Raw genomic sequence first — 16127 nt, 5'->3', positions numbered from 1 at the left:
TATACATAGATATAGATATACATACACCAATATATATATAATATACAAACTGAGATATATAATTATATAAATATTTCAGTTTAAGTTTCAAAAATCACTGGAGGGTATTTTTATAATACCCTTCAGCAATTTTACCTGCTGCCTTTGCACATTCTGGTGAATTTCTAAATGGAAGTCGGATAGAGATCAATCTTTTAATGCATCATAAATAAAAAAGAAAATCACAGAATGATGTAGCTGGAGAGGACCCTGGGGATCTAGTGTTTCATGAAAGATTAATGTCCTTGATCTGTTTGTAAGTGTTTTGGAAAAATCTTCCATGGTCAAATAAAACTTGGCAATGTTGGATTAAAGTTAAATAGGTTTTTTTTTCCTGCAGAACTTCATAGTCTTTAATATGCTAATATGTTTTGTGAATCTACAAGGAATGAAGTGTTTCAATACTTATTTTACCCAGATTCTCATTTTGAGACAGGCTGGTCAAGCTGAGTCAGCTAGTATATTCTCTAGATGGAGATGATGGCTGATGCCTTTTTGAGAGCAAGAGAGTCCCCAGGGGAAGCAAGGGTATATCAGTTGCTCCATTTCATGCCAAGGATCCTCAGTCTTTAGAGGCTCAGAGAAGGCTGAAAGGCTACTCTAGGCTATCAGGGCTACCATTCATTGTGACCCATGCTACAGAGAAGCTTTGAGCTCAGTGCAAAGGAGTGACCAGCCCTTGAGAATCAGGAAAATTTATTTATTCCTGACCTAGTCCACTGAGGACATACAAGGAATGGGGCAGGGGAGTGTCACCAGCTATGGTTACAAGCTAGTCTGATTCTCTTTCATTAAGAAAACTGGTCCCTGTGAGTTTAGATTGGGAAGCACCAGGTTAAAAAATGTTTAGGCCAGGAGTGGTGGCCACTGTACTCCAGCCTGGGTGACAGAGTGAGAATCTGTCTTAAAAAAAAAAAAAAGTTAAGTGATGTCTTCTGTTGAGGACCTCTCAGAACTTTTAATATGAAAGTGTGCATTGTGAAGAATGGGAGTAGAGTGTACAGGAGTTTTAAAAGCTACTTGGTCATGAAACTCTTGCTTTGTGCAGGATTCGAGGGGCATTAACATTCTGAGGAAAATATTTTGGGAAACATTGATCTAATCCAAACTTCTCATTTTACCAGCAAACCACTGTGGGGCCCTCTAAGTTTCCTTTCTCCATCATTGTGACAAATTCATTGGGATTAATTCAATCAAACCTGGGGTCAGCTTTGAAGAGATTTATTTAGCAGGTAAATCTGTTTTGTACATTTTGAGGGAGTTCTGAGTTTCCATAGTCAAAAACCACAGATCAATTTAACCAACCTTTATGGAATATCACCTATGGCCCAAAGACCCTTTAGCTACAGTGATGGTCTACAAAAATATAAACTGTAATTCTTGCAATACAGGAGATTAGTAATAATGGTAAATATAATGATGATGACACCATGAATAGCTAACATTTATTGAATGCCTTTCTATTAGTCAGGCACTTTACTAAGTATTTTAATCCTCCCAACAATTTATGAGGTAGGGATTATAATAATTCCCATCTTATAGTGAGGACACTGAGGTTAGGAAATTATCCTAGCCTAAATGTTAAGTATAAGCATGAATAGAAAGGTGTTATCAGCCTATAAGACATTCCTTTATGAGTGATACAAAGTCCTATATAAATTCAGAGAAAAGAAAAGTGGTTTTAGAAATCCTTGATCAGTGAGTGTGAAGCATGTGGTGGCCCGGTTACTGTTTGGTTGCCCATCTGTCCTCCCTCTGGGGATCAGCACCCCCTTACTTTGGAAGAATTGTTCTCCTTTTCACTGTAAGGTTCTTTCTGGCTATGCGATGGGGCACATTGCCTCAAACTAGCCCTGTTCCAGTCTTTGAGAACCTTGAAATTGGAACCAAGGGAAGAGGATTGCCTCTTGAATGATAATTCTCTAAAATCTAGTCTGAGGTGCTGGTGCCTAATCCCTGGGTCTGTGGAAGGAGCTGGGCTGTGAGAGGGGAGAATGATGTTGATGTCAAGAGAGAGGCAGGTGCTAGGAGCAGAGAGATGGAGGCCTGGAGGGTTTCTGGGCTTCTCTGAGGCTTAGGGTTTGGATCATTGTCTTCGTTACTGGAACAAAGGATTTACCATACCTGCTCTTCTGGGAATGAAACTGTCCTGCTTTGCAAAATAAAGTGTCATTAGAAAGAGATCTTAAAAACCCCACACCGGCCGGGTGCGGTGGCTCACGCCTGTAATCCCAGTACTTTGGGAGGCCGAGGCGGGCGGATCACGAGGTCAGGAGATCGAGACCATCCTAGCTAACACGGTGAAACCCCGTCTCTACTAAAAATAGAAAAAATTAGCCGGGCGTGGTGGCGGGCGCCTGTAGTCCCAGCTACTCAGGAGGCTGAGGCAGGAGAATGGCGTGAACCCAGGAGGCGGAGCTTGCAGTGAGCTGAGATCGGGCCACTGCACTCCAGCCTGGGTGAAAGAGCAAGACTCCGTCTCAAAAAAAAAAAAAAAAAAAAACCCACACCATAGACAGGTGCACAGATCCGTAGAAGTGTTAAAGTTCTGTGTGTTGGATGCTAAGCCAAGACTCTTAAGTATGTTCTAAAGAGAAACTGGTGTGTGTAGGCTGTGCACTCCCAGGGAGATAAAAAGTTAGGAACTTTATGGGTTAGGCTTGGTGGCTCCCACCTGTAATCCCAGCACTGTGGGAGGCTAAAGTGGGCAGATTGATTGAGCTGAGGAGTTCGAGACCAGCCTAGGCAACATGGTGAAACCCCATGTCTACAAAAACTACAAAAATTAGCTGGGCGTGGTGGCATGTACCTGTAGGCGGGAGGATCACTTGAGCCCAAGAGGGAGAGGGGGCAGTGAGCCATGATTGTGCCACTGCACTCCACCTGGGTGACAGGAACTTTATGGGGAATGGGATCTTGGAGACTGAGTAGAGACTAGAGGAAAAAAAAAAAAACTACCTCCCCAACTGGCCACACTATTCTTTTAAAAAAATGTTAATTGACAAATTAAAATTGTATGTATTTACGGAGGTATAATGTGATGTTATATGTATACATTGTGGAATAATTAAATCCAGAGAATTAATAGATTCATCACCTCAAAACCTATCTTTTTTGTGGTGAGAACATTTGAAATTTATTGTCTTAGCAATTTTGAAATACACAATACTTCATTGTTAACTACAGTCACCATGCTGTGCTGTAGATCTCAACAAAATGTATTCTTCCTGTCTCAACTAAAACATTGTACTCTTTGACAACATTTCCCCATTCCTCTCATCCCCTCCAAGAACACCCATTCTTTATGTTGAAGAGAATGGCTAAAAAGTCCCAGCAGGTTTCAACTGACAGCTTCAGTGGTTGTCCCATCACACTTCAATGTTATTAATAGAAAGGGGAGGGGCAATACATAATTCGGACAGGCGGAAAGTACCATTGTAACCACTTTCCTGACTTCACAGAAAAAGTCCTCTTGTTTTCATCTGTAAAATGGGAACTGCGTGAATATCATTCTTCTTTTCTTCAGCCTCCAAAGAAAAAACAGATGCAAAGCCTTTTATCAATTGCAAAACAGTATACAATGTGTGTTATTACTCACAGTTGTCTTACTGTGACCAAACACTTTATAAGCCTGCGGCAAGTCAGCCTTATTCTCAGGAAGTGGACAATATTTGGGGAAGGAGAAGCAGCAGGATCTTTCAGGACAGTAGCTTTGGTGGATCCAAAAATTCCTTGAGCGAAATGGGAGACAAAACTTTCTTCCTGCTTTGGGGTTTATCCTGTTAGTCTTTTCTCTCTTCACTCCTATTTTCTATGGAGAATTTCCTGGTTTTGGAGTTTGGGTGCGTTTTATGGAGAGGAGGCAGAACATCTTTAGCTCCAGCAGAATGAAAGGATACATGCAAAGGAACCTAGCACAGTATGTGGTACCCAGTTCCCCTTTAACTTGGCTTTATTCATTCACTCCTGGTAGGGCATTAATAAGGGATTTAGCCCCCTCCTATTGAAAACGATTAATTCAGGGAAGAGTTCAGACAGTGTGGACAGATACAGTGTAGGCCAAGCCTGTTTTTAAGGCAGGAGCTGGGTAGGGAGGGTGAGAAGGGCGAGAAGAATAGGGAAATATGTGTCGTCTGTGTTGCTGCTGTTGCAACCACCACAACAAACAAACAAGTGAAAAAAAAAAAAAAAAGAATTGTCCATACCGGAAAGTGTGCTGTTTTGGAGGAGGCTGGGGAAAGTGTGGATGGCTCGAGTGGGTCCTGTTGGATTGAAGTCTGACAGTGGTGATTCCCTTCAACAAATGGTCGGGGTGGGAGGATACACACACACACACACACACACACACACACACCCCACACGCAGCGCCCAGCCTCCGATTTCAGCGCTGGCAGGAGATAACCATTCTTAGCTCGCCTTTCCAGGGTTATTTTTGGCTGAGGCTGTTCGCTGATGGCAAAAGGTTTCAGCCCCCTCCCAAATCCCTCCCCGTGCTTGTTCTAAAGAGAAACTGGTGCGTGTAGGCTGCGCACTCCCAGGGAGACAGGGGGACGGGCCTGGCGCCGGAGAGGAACCCGGACTCTGCCCAAAGTCTCGCCGCCCGCCGGCTGTTTTCTGGCGGAGGGTGTGCCCCAGAGGGCGGCGATCGCGCGTGAAGGCTGGGGCCAGGCGCGGGTGCAGGCGTCACCGGGGTCGGGCTAGCAGGCCCTGGAATCAGGCTTTTGGGACACCCCGAAAGTGAGTCCAACTTGGGGAGAAACTGAGGGCACCTCGGGCGGTCTGGCAGCGGAGAACGTGGGCGGGAGAAAACTTTACAGGAAGGCAGAAGCAATCTCCGCCGAGGGAGTCAGTGAGCGGCCGCGCGGAGAGGAGGTGCGGGCGGTCCCCAGGCGGGCGGGCGCAGGGCGCAGGGCGTCGACCTGCCGGAGAGGGGGCCCGGGCCCGAGGCAGAGTCCCGGCGCGCGGCCAGGCTGGCGGAGGCCCCCGGCAGGCTGCAGATTCCCTCCGGCCCCGGGAGCCGCAGCAGGACCGGCCAGGAGGCGCCACGGAGGGGAGCCCCATCCCGGTGCTGACAGTGCCCACCGCGCCCTACGAGGACCAGCGGCCGGCCGGCGGCGGGGGTCTGCGGCGACCTACCGGCCTCTTCGAGGGCCAGCGCAACTACCTGCCCAACTTCATCCAGAGCGTGCTGTCGTCCATCGACCTGCGCGACCGTCGGGGCTGCACCACGGTGGTGGGCAGCGACGGCAGGTACTTTAGCAGGACAGCCATCGAGATCGTGGTGCAGATGGCCGCGGCCAATGGGGTGAGTGTCCGGATGCCCCTCGCTTCCTGCCGCGCCGCCGCCATGCCCTCTCCTAGCCCTTGTCCCCCTGCTGCCTCCGGGCCCAGCTGGGAGGCCCCTGCCCGGCCCCGGCTTTTCTTCCTCACTCCCGCGTCCTCACCCTCCAGCGCCCCACTCCCGCCGTGCTCGCAGCCTCCCTGGCGCACCCCAGACACTGGGTTCTATTAGTACCCACCGCCCCCAAAACCTTGAGGGGTGTCCGTCATTCCTGGAGCCACTCCGGGCGCCCTGGACTCTTCTCCGACTCTGCACACATCCCGCACCTGCTCATTTTTCTTTCGGACATTCTCTTACCCGGCCCTGTAGATTCCAAGGCAGCTCCCAGTTTTCCACATTGTTCCCAACACGTTCACTGCCCACAGTCCCCACACAAACTTCTTTCCCAGGCTCACAACATAGTCCATCTGCCCCGTGCCCTTTTTGCAATAATCTGCCAGTCCCCTAAGTCTTAGCTCTGCCTATTTAACAGTAGTGGTGTCTCAGAACACACGCATACACACACACACACGATCCCTGACATATTTGGCAAGAGTAAGCCCTGAAGGTTTTTAATATTTTGGTTCTTTAACCCAGTGGAATTATTGAATGATTTATTTAATTAGAGTAGGGATGGAGTGGATCCATTTGTTTGATGCTAAACAGCCTGAGCTCGCAGTTCCCAGGGGGCATATCTCTAAATGGTCTGAAATGAGATTTGCAGTGGTTTTCTTAATGCAATTCCCAACTTCTCTCCAAATGCCTTTTGACATTTGACAACATTTCATGCCTCTTCCCCTTTCTCTTTTCATCCTTGTTTTCTCTCCCTTCTCCCACGACCTCGGTAGTCTTCTGCAATCCAGATTCTCAGACCTCGGGTTTTTCTCCCTCTGCCCCTTTCCTCTCTGTCCTATAACTAGAAGCACCTTTTGGCATAGACCCGTATCCCAGTTTCCTCTTTCCCAGGTCCAGCAGCATCTCAAGGACATCTACAAGAGGGATACCTAACTTCAGGGGTCTCTGAATGATATGTGGGAAACATCGTCTAAAAAAGTAATTTTATCCTTATTCATGCAACCAGACCCACACTCATAGAACTTTTCTTTAAGGGGTGTGTCTTGCAGATGTATAAATGAGTGTTAACACCTTTAAAAGCGAAACTGAACAATTCCCTGGCATTTGAATTCCCTCCTTCCTTCCCAACCCTCTCCTTCTCATTTTCTCATTTATTATTAAAAACATTTTTAAAGGATCCCCATGCTTCATATTTATCTACTATAATTCCTCCTTCTTGGTGTTGCAGGGATGGGGAAAGGATTTTTTAAAAAACACAATAAAAAGCAATTGGGAGAAATAGGGCCAGTGGTGTTGGGGTGGGTAGTGGAAATGTGATTTTTGACTCCAGTAGACAATGATGCTGGATATATGGGGTTTGATTTCTCTCTGGCTTCTCACTTGAGATTGATGACGTTTGGCTAGAATCAGGGAGTTGAAGAGAGGTTGACAAATGGTCTTTCACTCTTCTCTGACAGGCTGTTCCTGTGGAGTGATGGAGAATAATGAGCCTTGGGAGAGCTATGGGAGCTCTCATACTCCTTCCCGAGCCAATTTTTTAGGGAGTGAGAGAAACATGGCCTGTCCAATACTTGTTGTGGGTCAAGATACTTTTGAAGCTACGGTTGTTGATTTGCATGGGAAAATTATTATATCTTATTATTTCTTGTCCCACTTTACCATAAGGGCTCCTCAGCTTCTTACTTCAATGGGTCTTCCATGACAAACACACTTTATTAACTCTAAGAGTGGAATTTATTTTAACAGATAATTAGCATAGGTCAATATATGCTGAAAATAGAGTCAAATTAAACCTACTAGCTGTTATAAAGGACAGATGACAAAATCCACATAGAAGCATCGACTCTTAAATAATCTGAAAGTACTACTTCTAAGAAGGGCGGGCATGGGTGAAGGGAATGGTGGACATGTTTCAGAATTTCAAACGCCAACTTTAACCAATCGTTTCCTTATTTTGTTCACCTTCTTGGGGGCTTATGCTAAAGTGAAGTGAATAGCCATAAGGCTGGCTTCAGGAGAAAGGTGGTCTAAAAGAACTGGATAATTATAAGCAAAATTGGTCTCGAATGATTGAAAATTGATGAGAATGTGCTTGTCTCCTGATTTGGCATCCTGAGTTAGACTCAGGAATACTGAACATGGATCCCAAAGGCTTTGGTCTTTTTTGATATCCTATTGGATAATCATAAGCAGGCTAGAAAAATAGGAAACTAGAATTTATTCTCTTTGAACTGACAAATCTGACCAGTGGGCTGCATTCTCTATATCTGAAAAATCTTGGTTTTGATTGAAAAAGTTAATTTTACAAAGCAATTTTCTTTTTTTAAATTAAATTTCATTTTTTTTGAGACAGGGTCTCACTTTGTTGCCCAGGCTGGAGTGCAATGGTACAGTCTTGGCTCACTGTAGCCTTGACCTCCCCAGATTCAGGTGATCTTCCCACCTCAGCCTCCTGAGTAGCTGGGGCTATAGGTGCACGCCACTACGCACAGCTGATTTTTGTGTTTGTACTACTCATAGGGTTTCTCTGTGTTGCTCAGTCTAGTCTCAAACTCCTGATCTCAAGAGATCTGCCTGCCTTGGCCTCCTAAAGTGTCATGAACCACCATGCCCAGCCTACAAAGCAATGTTCTAGGAAAAACTACAGTTACTCTTTGATTATGTAATTGCTGGAGAAGAAAAGCATGGCATTTCTAAAATGATGAACTATATTACTTATATTTTAATATCTCATAAAGTTTGAAATAGACATTTCAAACATAAACATGTATAAAAATTTTTATAAATTATAAAATAAAAAACATTTTACAATTATTGTATTATAAAATTATTATAGAATCAAAAACATTATAAATTTAAACAACTTTTTAAAAAATTTATTTTGGGATTTCCCATGGAGTGATGGAGAATAATGAGCCTTGGGAGAGCTATGGCAGCTCTCATACTCCTTCCTGGGCCAACTTTTTTAGGAAATGGGAGAAATATACCCTGTTCAATGTTTATTGTGGGTCAGGATATTTTTGAAGCTATAGTTGTTGATTTGCTTCAAACTTTAAAAAAATTATTATAAAATTATGGGATGTAAAAAAATTTATTATAAAACTTTGAAATTTTCAAACTTTCAGAAAAGCAGAGAGATGAGATTAATGGCACTCACAGGCAAGCATAGAACATAGATTGTAAACATTTTGCTATATTTGTGTCATGACTATTTTTTGCTTGTGTTTGAAAGTATATTAAAGAAAATGATATTTTACCCCTAAATTCTTTACTACAGATTTCTAAAAAAATAAGAACATTTTCCTGTATAGTTACAAAATCATCTTTTCAAACAAAATAAAAAATGGCTTTTTTATATCATTTATTACCCAGTCCACATTCAGATTTCCTCAATTATTATGAAATGTCCTTTTATTTTTTGAGACAAAGTCTTGCTCTTTCACACAGCCTGAAGTGCAGTGAAACAATCATAGCTCATTGCAGCCTCAAACTCCTGGGCTCAAGTGATCTTCCTGCCTCAGCTTCCTGAGTAGCTACGACTAGAGGTGCACACCACCATGCCCAGCTAATTTATTGTTTTTGTAGAGATGGAGGTCTTACTACGTTGCCCAGGCTGGTCTCAAACTCCTGGCCTCAAGTGATCCTTCCAGCTTGGTCTCCCTGCAATATCTTTTGTGGCTTGTTTGTTCAAATTAGTTTCTTCTAATCAAGGGACACACATTGCATTTGATTATTTAGCTCAAGACTTTTTTAACCTGGAAAATACCCATACTCTTTGTTTATGTATTTATTTAGTGAAATTGACTTGTTGAAAAACTAGTCAGTTGTCCTGTAGAATATTTCCCCTTCTGGAATTTTCTGGTTGCTTTTTATGGTGTCATTTAACTTTTCACTCTGTTTTTTCCTGGTTAACTGGAAGTTAGTTCTAAAGGCTTTTAGGCCTGCTATAACAAAATACCAAAAACTGGATGACTTATAAAGAACAGAAATTTATTTCTCACAGTTCTAGAGGCTAGCAAGTTTAAGATCAAGGAGCATGTGGTTTTGATATCTGGTTAGGACCAACTTTCTGGTTCATAGATTGGCCTTCCTGCTGGGCCCTCACATAGTGGGAGAGACTAGCTAGCCCTCTGGGGCCTCTTTTATAAGGGCACTAATTCCAATCATGAAGCCTCTGTCCTTATGATCTAATGACCCCCTAAAGGCCCCACCTTTTAATACCAGCACCTTTGGGGTTAGGATGTCAACATATTAATTTTGGGAAGACATACATGTTCAGCCCATTGCAAGGTTTAGTTAGATTCAGGTTCAACTTCTTTTTTTAAAGACTATTTCATAGGCAATAATGTGTATTCACATCCCATCATTAGTGATGGTGAGATGATCGCAAGGTTAGGGTGATCACTGCCTATCTCCTCTGCTATATTCCCCCTTGGGTCAAGCCAGTAGTCTGTGACGTGAACTTTGTACCATGTGTATATTCAGTTATATTCTGTATCAATAGTTACTTGATTGTTTTAGCATTTATTAATGATCCTTGCTTGAGTTGATTATTTCATTAGGGGTTTCAAAATGGTGAATTTCTAATTCTCTAATTCTATCTACATGTTTTAGCTGGCATTTTTCTATAAGCAGACCATTTTCTTCACAACTGGGTTATTTGGCTACCCTGAAACATAGTTCCTTCCGGGAAGGCAGAACATGTTTATTTCTGTCTTTTAAAAATTACTGGTGTTTGGAGTGAAGATTAGGTGAGCTAACTACCTCCACAGGTGACAAATGAATTTTGTTTTGTCTCACTTTTGCTTTTTTGAATATCACTGTGGCTGCTTGGATTTTTAGATTTAATTTGAATGGATTAGGGAATAAATGAGAAGATAGGTTTTATCTGTTTCTGTAGTTTTTATGTGGCTGTGTGAACTTACTTTTAAAAATTCCCAGAAATATTTTAATTCCCCTTTAAAGATATAAACTATGTCTTACTATAAAGCAAAAGAAAAACCAATCATGTGAAGAGTAAATAGTATCGTTTAAACGAATTGTGGTTAAGCTTAGTTTGTAACTAATTAGTTTTTTATTTTCTTTCTACTTTTATCTGCTTCAGAGCCTCTTCAGTGGTTTAGATCTTCTATGTGTCAAATTATTCTAATCTCTTAAAAAGTTTAAGAGCTAAAATACAACACAATGACTACAAGAATGCCTTTGTCCTTTTCTGGGTAGGTACACCTAAGGCAACTTCTTTTTCTCTTCTTTGTTCTCTTCTTCTTTCTTATTCTTAAATCATCTTCAATATTGGACAGATGACAGCACTATGCCTGCCTCAAGAGGTTTCTGACTTTTTCTTTTTCTTTTTTTTTTTTTTTTTTTGAGATGGAGTCTTGCTCTGTCACCCAGGCTAGAGTGCAGTGGCACAATCTTGGCTCACTACAACTTCTGCCTCCTGGGTTCCAGTGATACTGCCAACTCAGCCTCCTGAGTAGCTGGGGTTACAGGCATGCACCACCACACCTAGCTAATTTTTTGTATTTTTACTAGAGACGGGGTTTCACCATGTGGGCCAGGCTGATCTTGAACTCCTGACCTCAAGGGATCTGCCTGCCTTGGCCTCCCAAAGTGCTGGGATTACACGTGTGAGCCACTGCGCCCGGCCGTTTCTGACTTTTTCTAAAGTCTTCTTTCTCTGGAGATGACATTATATAATAGCACTGTTCAATAGAAGTTTCTTTGATGATGGAACTGTTCTATAATCTGCATTGTCCCAGCCACTAGCCATATGTGACTACTGTAACACTTGAAATGTGGCTAGAGCAACTGAAGAACTGAATTTTGCATTTTACTGAATTTTAATTAATTAAAATAGAAATGCAAATAACCGTAAGTGATTAGTAGCTACCATACTGGACAGCAAAGATCTATAATTCAGCATTTAAAATCGATTTTGTTTTGTTTTCAAAAATGGAGTCAGACTGTTACAACCCAAAAGAACTGTAGGTTAAATTAAGGTAAATCACCAAATACTACATACACATTTGGGAAATCCAAACCAGATTTTTTCATGTGATAACCACACCCTCTTTTGACTTTAGCCTTGGAGGTAATGGAGTATGGCAGAAAAAACCCTGTATCAGCAGCTGGAAGACTCATCTTCTTTTCCTAGCTCTGCCATATATTGACCAAAAGAGTCAAAGTCCATTCAGATGGTTGAGGGGCCTTGGAATTTTGTTTTTGGTTTTCACATACAAGTTGGAGGGCAGATGCGTTAACCTCTTGAAATACCCAGAAACCACTTGTTTCCTCATCTAAAAATCAGGTATGACAGGATCATTTAATTATCCTGCAAATCAGATGAAGCACTGCATATGAAAGCACTTTGTAACATCGATAGCACTGGGAAATGTAAAGACCTTTTACTGAAATATAAAGGTGTATGGTCAACTGAATATATCTCAGATAGTTATGATTTGACTGTATATATTGAATATAACCTGTAGTGGGCCCCTTGGTAAACAGCTTACAGTTTTGTTGCAAGTTTTAGCCAAGAGAAAATTTATTTGTTGACTAGTCATGCCCTTTATTGGCCACATGATGAGCAGCAAAGATATTAACACACAGTGCACCTTGCAGAATTCAAGAATGTCTCAGTGTCTTGTGAACTAGGAAGCTGAAATGCAGTGGTATGCAGAAGGCTGGCTCAGTAGGAGCCTTGGGAGTGTCCTCCAGATAGATGTTTGTGCAGGTTGTATTTGATTCCAGTTGGCCATGAAAAGCTGGTTGCTCTAAAGAATGAGAATATACTTGGTTTTGCATTTACTAGAACTATCTGGGGAACAAATCTTGGGGTGGAAGAAAGAAGGGAGGGAGGGAAAGCTGTGCTTCAATACCTAGGGCTTCTTTCCTGGAATGGATCCGAGAATCTGGGATTGGGTGGCTAATATCTCATCTCTAGAAGGGAGAAAGAACTGGGTGGTGATGGCTTTGTATTTTCTATTGGAGTTCACTACAGAATAGGTGAATGGAATGGGCTGCTATGATCCAGACATTAGGGAGGACAGGTTTGTGATACATTAGAAAACTTTAATGAGCCCTTCTATGATTCTCTTTTCCCTCTTTCTGCTTCCCGTTCTTAATCACCATCCGCAGGTTGTGGAATTAGCAAATCTATTATGTGAGCAATAGCAAACTTACAGGAGCCCTTGGCTCCATCTATCTCCCTGTTTGTGTCAGTTCCTTCTGGATGCTTTTAGTCTGTGGTCTTCATTCACTCTTTTTATGGGGAAGTAAAAGGAGTGGGACAGATTATGAGAACAGCTGGGTCCTCCCAGTTGCTGGGGTGGTTATTTTAAGCCTTGTTTAATGTGTCCAGAGACCCAGATGGCATTTTTAACTAAGCTGCTTTATTAAATCTTGTGATAAAGCATAGTGATGTTTATTGAAAAGGCAGACACACAACAGCAACATTATGCGTGAAACTTGCTCTAAGAATTTTCTATAACATCTGTTCTCTTTGAGCCTTTTGTGAACTCTGGAAGTTTGCTAGTTTCTATACAGACTTGAGGACAAGAAGTTGGAACCCACTTTTGGAGATGTCCAAGCATAGGTATTGGAATCATTAATCCTAACCCTCTCAGTTTTAAGGCCCCGGATACCCTTCTGTTAGACAACAGTAACATGAGCAGGCACTGTAATAACATTTAAACAAGATTATTTGGAAATAATGGACAAGAAAAATTAGTATAAATTGTTTGGGGATTTTAAAATTAAAGATAAAAAGCTAGGGCTTCAATGACCTGTGCCAGCCTATAGCCTTAAGAGTCAATTTGCAAACACTCAAGATTTGGCCAATATGCCTCTACTACTTCTACTTAACACAGTCAAAGGGAAATTTTTAGAGTCTTTCATCTGATTTGACTCTCTTAGTTACGAATAAGAGGATATCTAGAATATATATGTGACTTGTTAAAATGAAAATCCACCTTCTCTGAGTCTTCAAATATCTTTCATATCTTACATTTTTAGTCACATCAACTTTTGAAGTCATGTCCGTAGTTGTATGAAAAGAGAAATTTCAGGAACATTCAACCTCAAAAGTTCTTTTTCTTAGTCTGAAGTCGTAGAAGCATTTGACTTTTACTTTCTCTTTTTAAGTTTGTACTAGTAGGTATTTTGTATAAATATAATATTTAATTATTGCCTTTGTATTCTTTTTCTCTAGTAAACATCCTGGTTTTTAGCTATCAATATGTAGTTTTACATTTAGGGATTTCTAATGGAAAGAGAAAGGAATCTGAAATCAGAGGACGAGAGTTTATTCTACTTGACCAAACACATACACAATACTGGAAGGAGAGTTTTACAACAAATATTTAATATCTATGACATGTAAAACGTTTTTTGAAATCAAGAAAATTCAAACAATTCAATACAAATATCATCAATAATAACACATGAACAGGTGGCCAACCTTATTAATAACCAGAGAAATATAAATTAAAACAACCCATCAACTTGTAAAAAAGATGAAATTACCCAGAGTTGGTGTAGGTGATGGAAAATTGTCATGTTTGTATACTGTTCATAGAAGTTAAATTGACATAACTTTTTGGTCAGGCAATTTGGAAGTATATATCTAAATTAATAGAGTAGTTTTCTCATAACCTGGGAATCTCTTAATCTAAGAATCTTTACTGTAGATTTTTCTAGAACAAATGTACAAACATCTGTGTACAAGGGTACTCACTGCAGCATTTTGCTAAGGAAAAACTCAGAAAAAATCTATATGTTCAACAGAGAACAGGTACATAATTTATGACACAACTGCACTATATACACCACTAAAATAAAGGATATAAATTTATATGTAGTATGAAAAAGATGTGAATGATAGCTTGTTGGTGAAAAACAGCAATGACTGGAATATTGTGTGTAACGTAATCCTGCTTTTCTGTATATAATGTAGGCATAGAAAATAGGATTGAAAGGACATACTCTAGTCAACAGTGTATATAGCTTGGGTGGAGGGGGTGTATAATGGGGAAGGAGAGTCCCTTTTCCTATCTATTCCATATACATCTCTGGATTTAAAAGATCATACATGCATATGCATTACCTTCAAAATTAAAATGATAAAGACAAAAGGAGAAGTTTTGGATTTGAATCATGATACTACTGTTTGCAACTTCTATGACCGTGGGGAAGTCGCCTAGCCTCCTGGGGTTTATTTCCTCATTTATAAAAATAGGGAAAGTAATAATACTTGTCTACATATCTTCTAGGGTTGTTGGGAGGATTGAATGTGATAATGGGTTACAGCATTATGAATTATTTATTCATATAACACAATTATTATAAAAATATTTTGCTCTGATTAAAATAAAAGAAGGACGAGATCGTGTGTGTTTTTCAGTCCCAGTAGCTTTACTAACCAGAAAGCGCCTGCTGATGTGGTGATCACAGTTGCTTTGGTGCAGCTTCCTCTTGACTTTTGGCATTTCTCCATGCTGCTAGCTAAGGCTGAGGTGGCGACTGTGGAAGGTGTGATCTCCTCCCCCTCCCAGCACACATTTGTGTGCATACTCACACTCATGCACACACAAACACACACATGCACACTCTATCACAGTACATGAGGTGGCAGCAGCTGCTCCGGCATAGACTTTCACACAACATAAAGGGCTTTTTTGGTGTGGTCTGTGCATTATTTCCTGTTAAGCATGAGCTGAGTCAGTGCCATGCTTTTCCATCTGAAACCTTTCTGAGGCTCAGGCTGTGTTAAGAGCAAACCCTCTCCCCTCCATGCCCACCCCATGGCCCTCTACTGAAGCCAGATCATAATCTGCTCATTTCATGAGGATTTTCAAACCGAATGGACTGGGCCATGTGAGAGATCACTGAAAGGAACAGACCAAGCAGAGGCTAAGAGACTCCACGCTAATCTGCTGAGTCGTCTGAAAATGCACAGCTGTGGGAGCTCACAGTGCTTTAAAGTACTTTGGCAGGATGTTTGTTCAGGGGGCCTGTTCCTGCAGCCCTGCTGAATGTTTGGTTAGGAGGCATAATCATTTTTTGGACAGGATCTCCCAAATGTAAAGTGATAGATGCTAATGTGGAATATAATACAGAAGATCCAGCTTGGGTGTCATAAATAACAATAAATTGTTTCATCTTGCTGAGTTGTAAATCTATGATTACCAGAGGTCTTTAGTTCACTGGAACATAGTATGGGGGCAGGGGCACTTAGCAAATAGGCAGTTATTATTTTCCAACCAGACAGAAACTGGTCTGATGGAAGTTATCTAAAAAGGCATACACATGTATTTTAATTAATTGTGACAATTACTCAGAGAAAACACATGGCCCTAAAGAGGCTGAGGGGTTTTTTTGTTCTACCTATAAATGTATATGTATATTCACCTGTATTCTACCTATGTATAAGTAAGAGAATGAGTTTTTGTTTTGGGGATATATATTTATACGTATCTATACAGATAGATATACACATACTTAATTTCTGTCTATCTATTAAGGTGCGGTGCCAGATGGAAAGTATTTCTAAGCATTTAGATAGCTTATTCTATAGCATATGTGTGCATATAGCCCCCCCCATAAAGCTTTGTCTCTTTTCTGGATATATTTAACAAGAGGCTAGAACAGAGTCCAAAATGTCAAATGTTTGAACATTCCATAGAAATGAAGG

At 41.2% G+C, this 16127-nt stretch overlaps 1 protein-coding gene across 1 annotated transcript in view; it reads left to right on the top strand.

The window, feature by feature from the left end:
* The first annotated feature begins 3780 nt into the window (after window positions 1-3780).
* Window positions 3781-16127, top strand: part of LOC129138110 (phosphoglucomutase-like protein 5) — a 73807-nt gene continuing 61460 nt past the window's right edge. Inside the window, exons 1-2 of the mRNA XM_063801106.1 lie at window positions 3781-3820; window positions 4986-5344. Of these exons, the coding sequence (XP_063657176.1) occupies window positions 3781-3820; window positions 4986-5344 (399 nt within the window). The remainder of the gene's footprint in view (window positions 3821-4985; window positions 5345-16127) is intronic.

This window comes from Pan troglodytes, chromosome 20 (genome assembly GCF_028858775.2).
Source record: "Pan troglodytes isolate AG18354 chromosome 20, NHGRI_mPanTro3-v2.0_pri, whole genome shotgun sequence".
In the NCBI taxonomy this organism is placed as follows: Eukaryota; Metazoa; Chordata; class Mammalia; order Primates; family Hominidae; genus Pan; species Pan troglodytes.
This window is presented reverse-complemented; position numbering and strand designations above follow the sequence as displayed.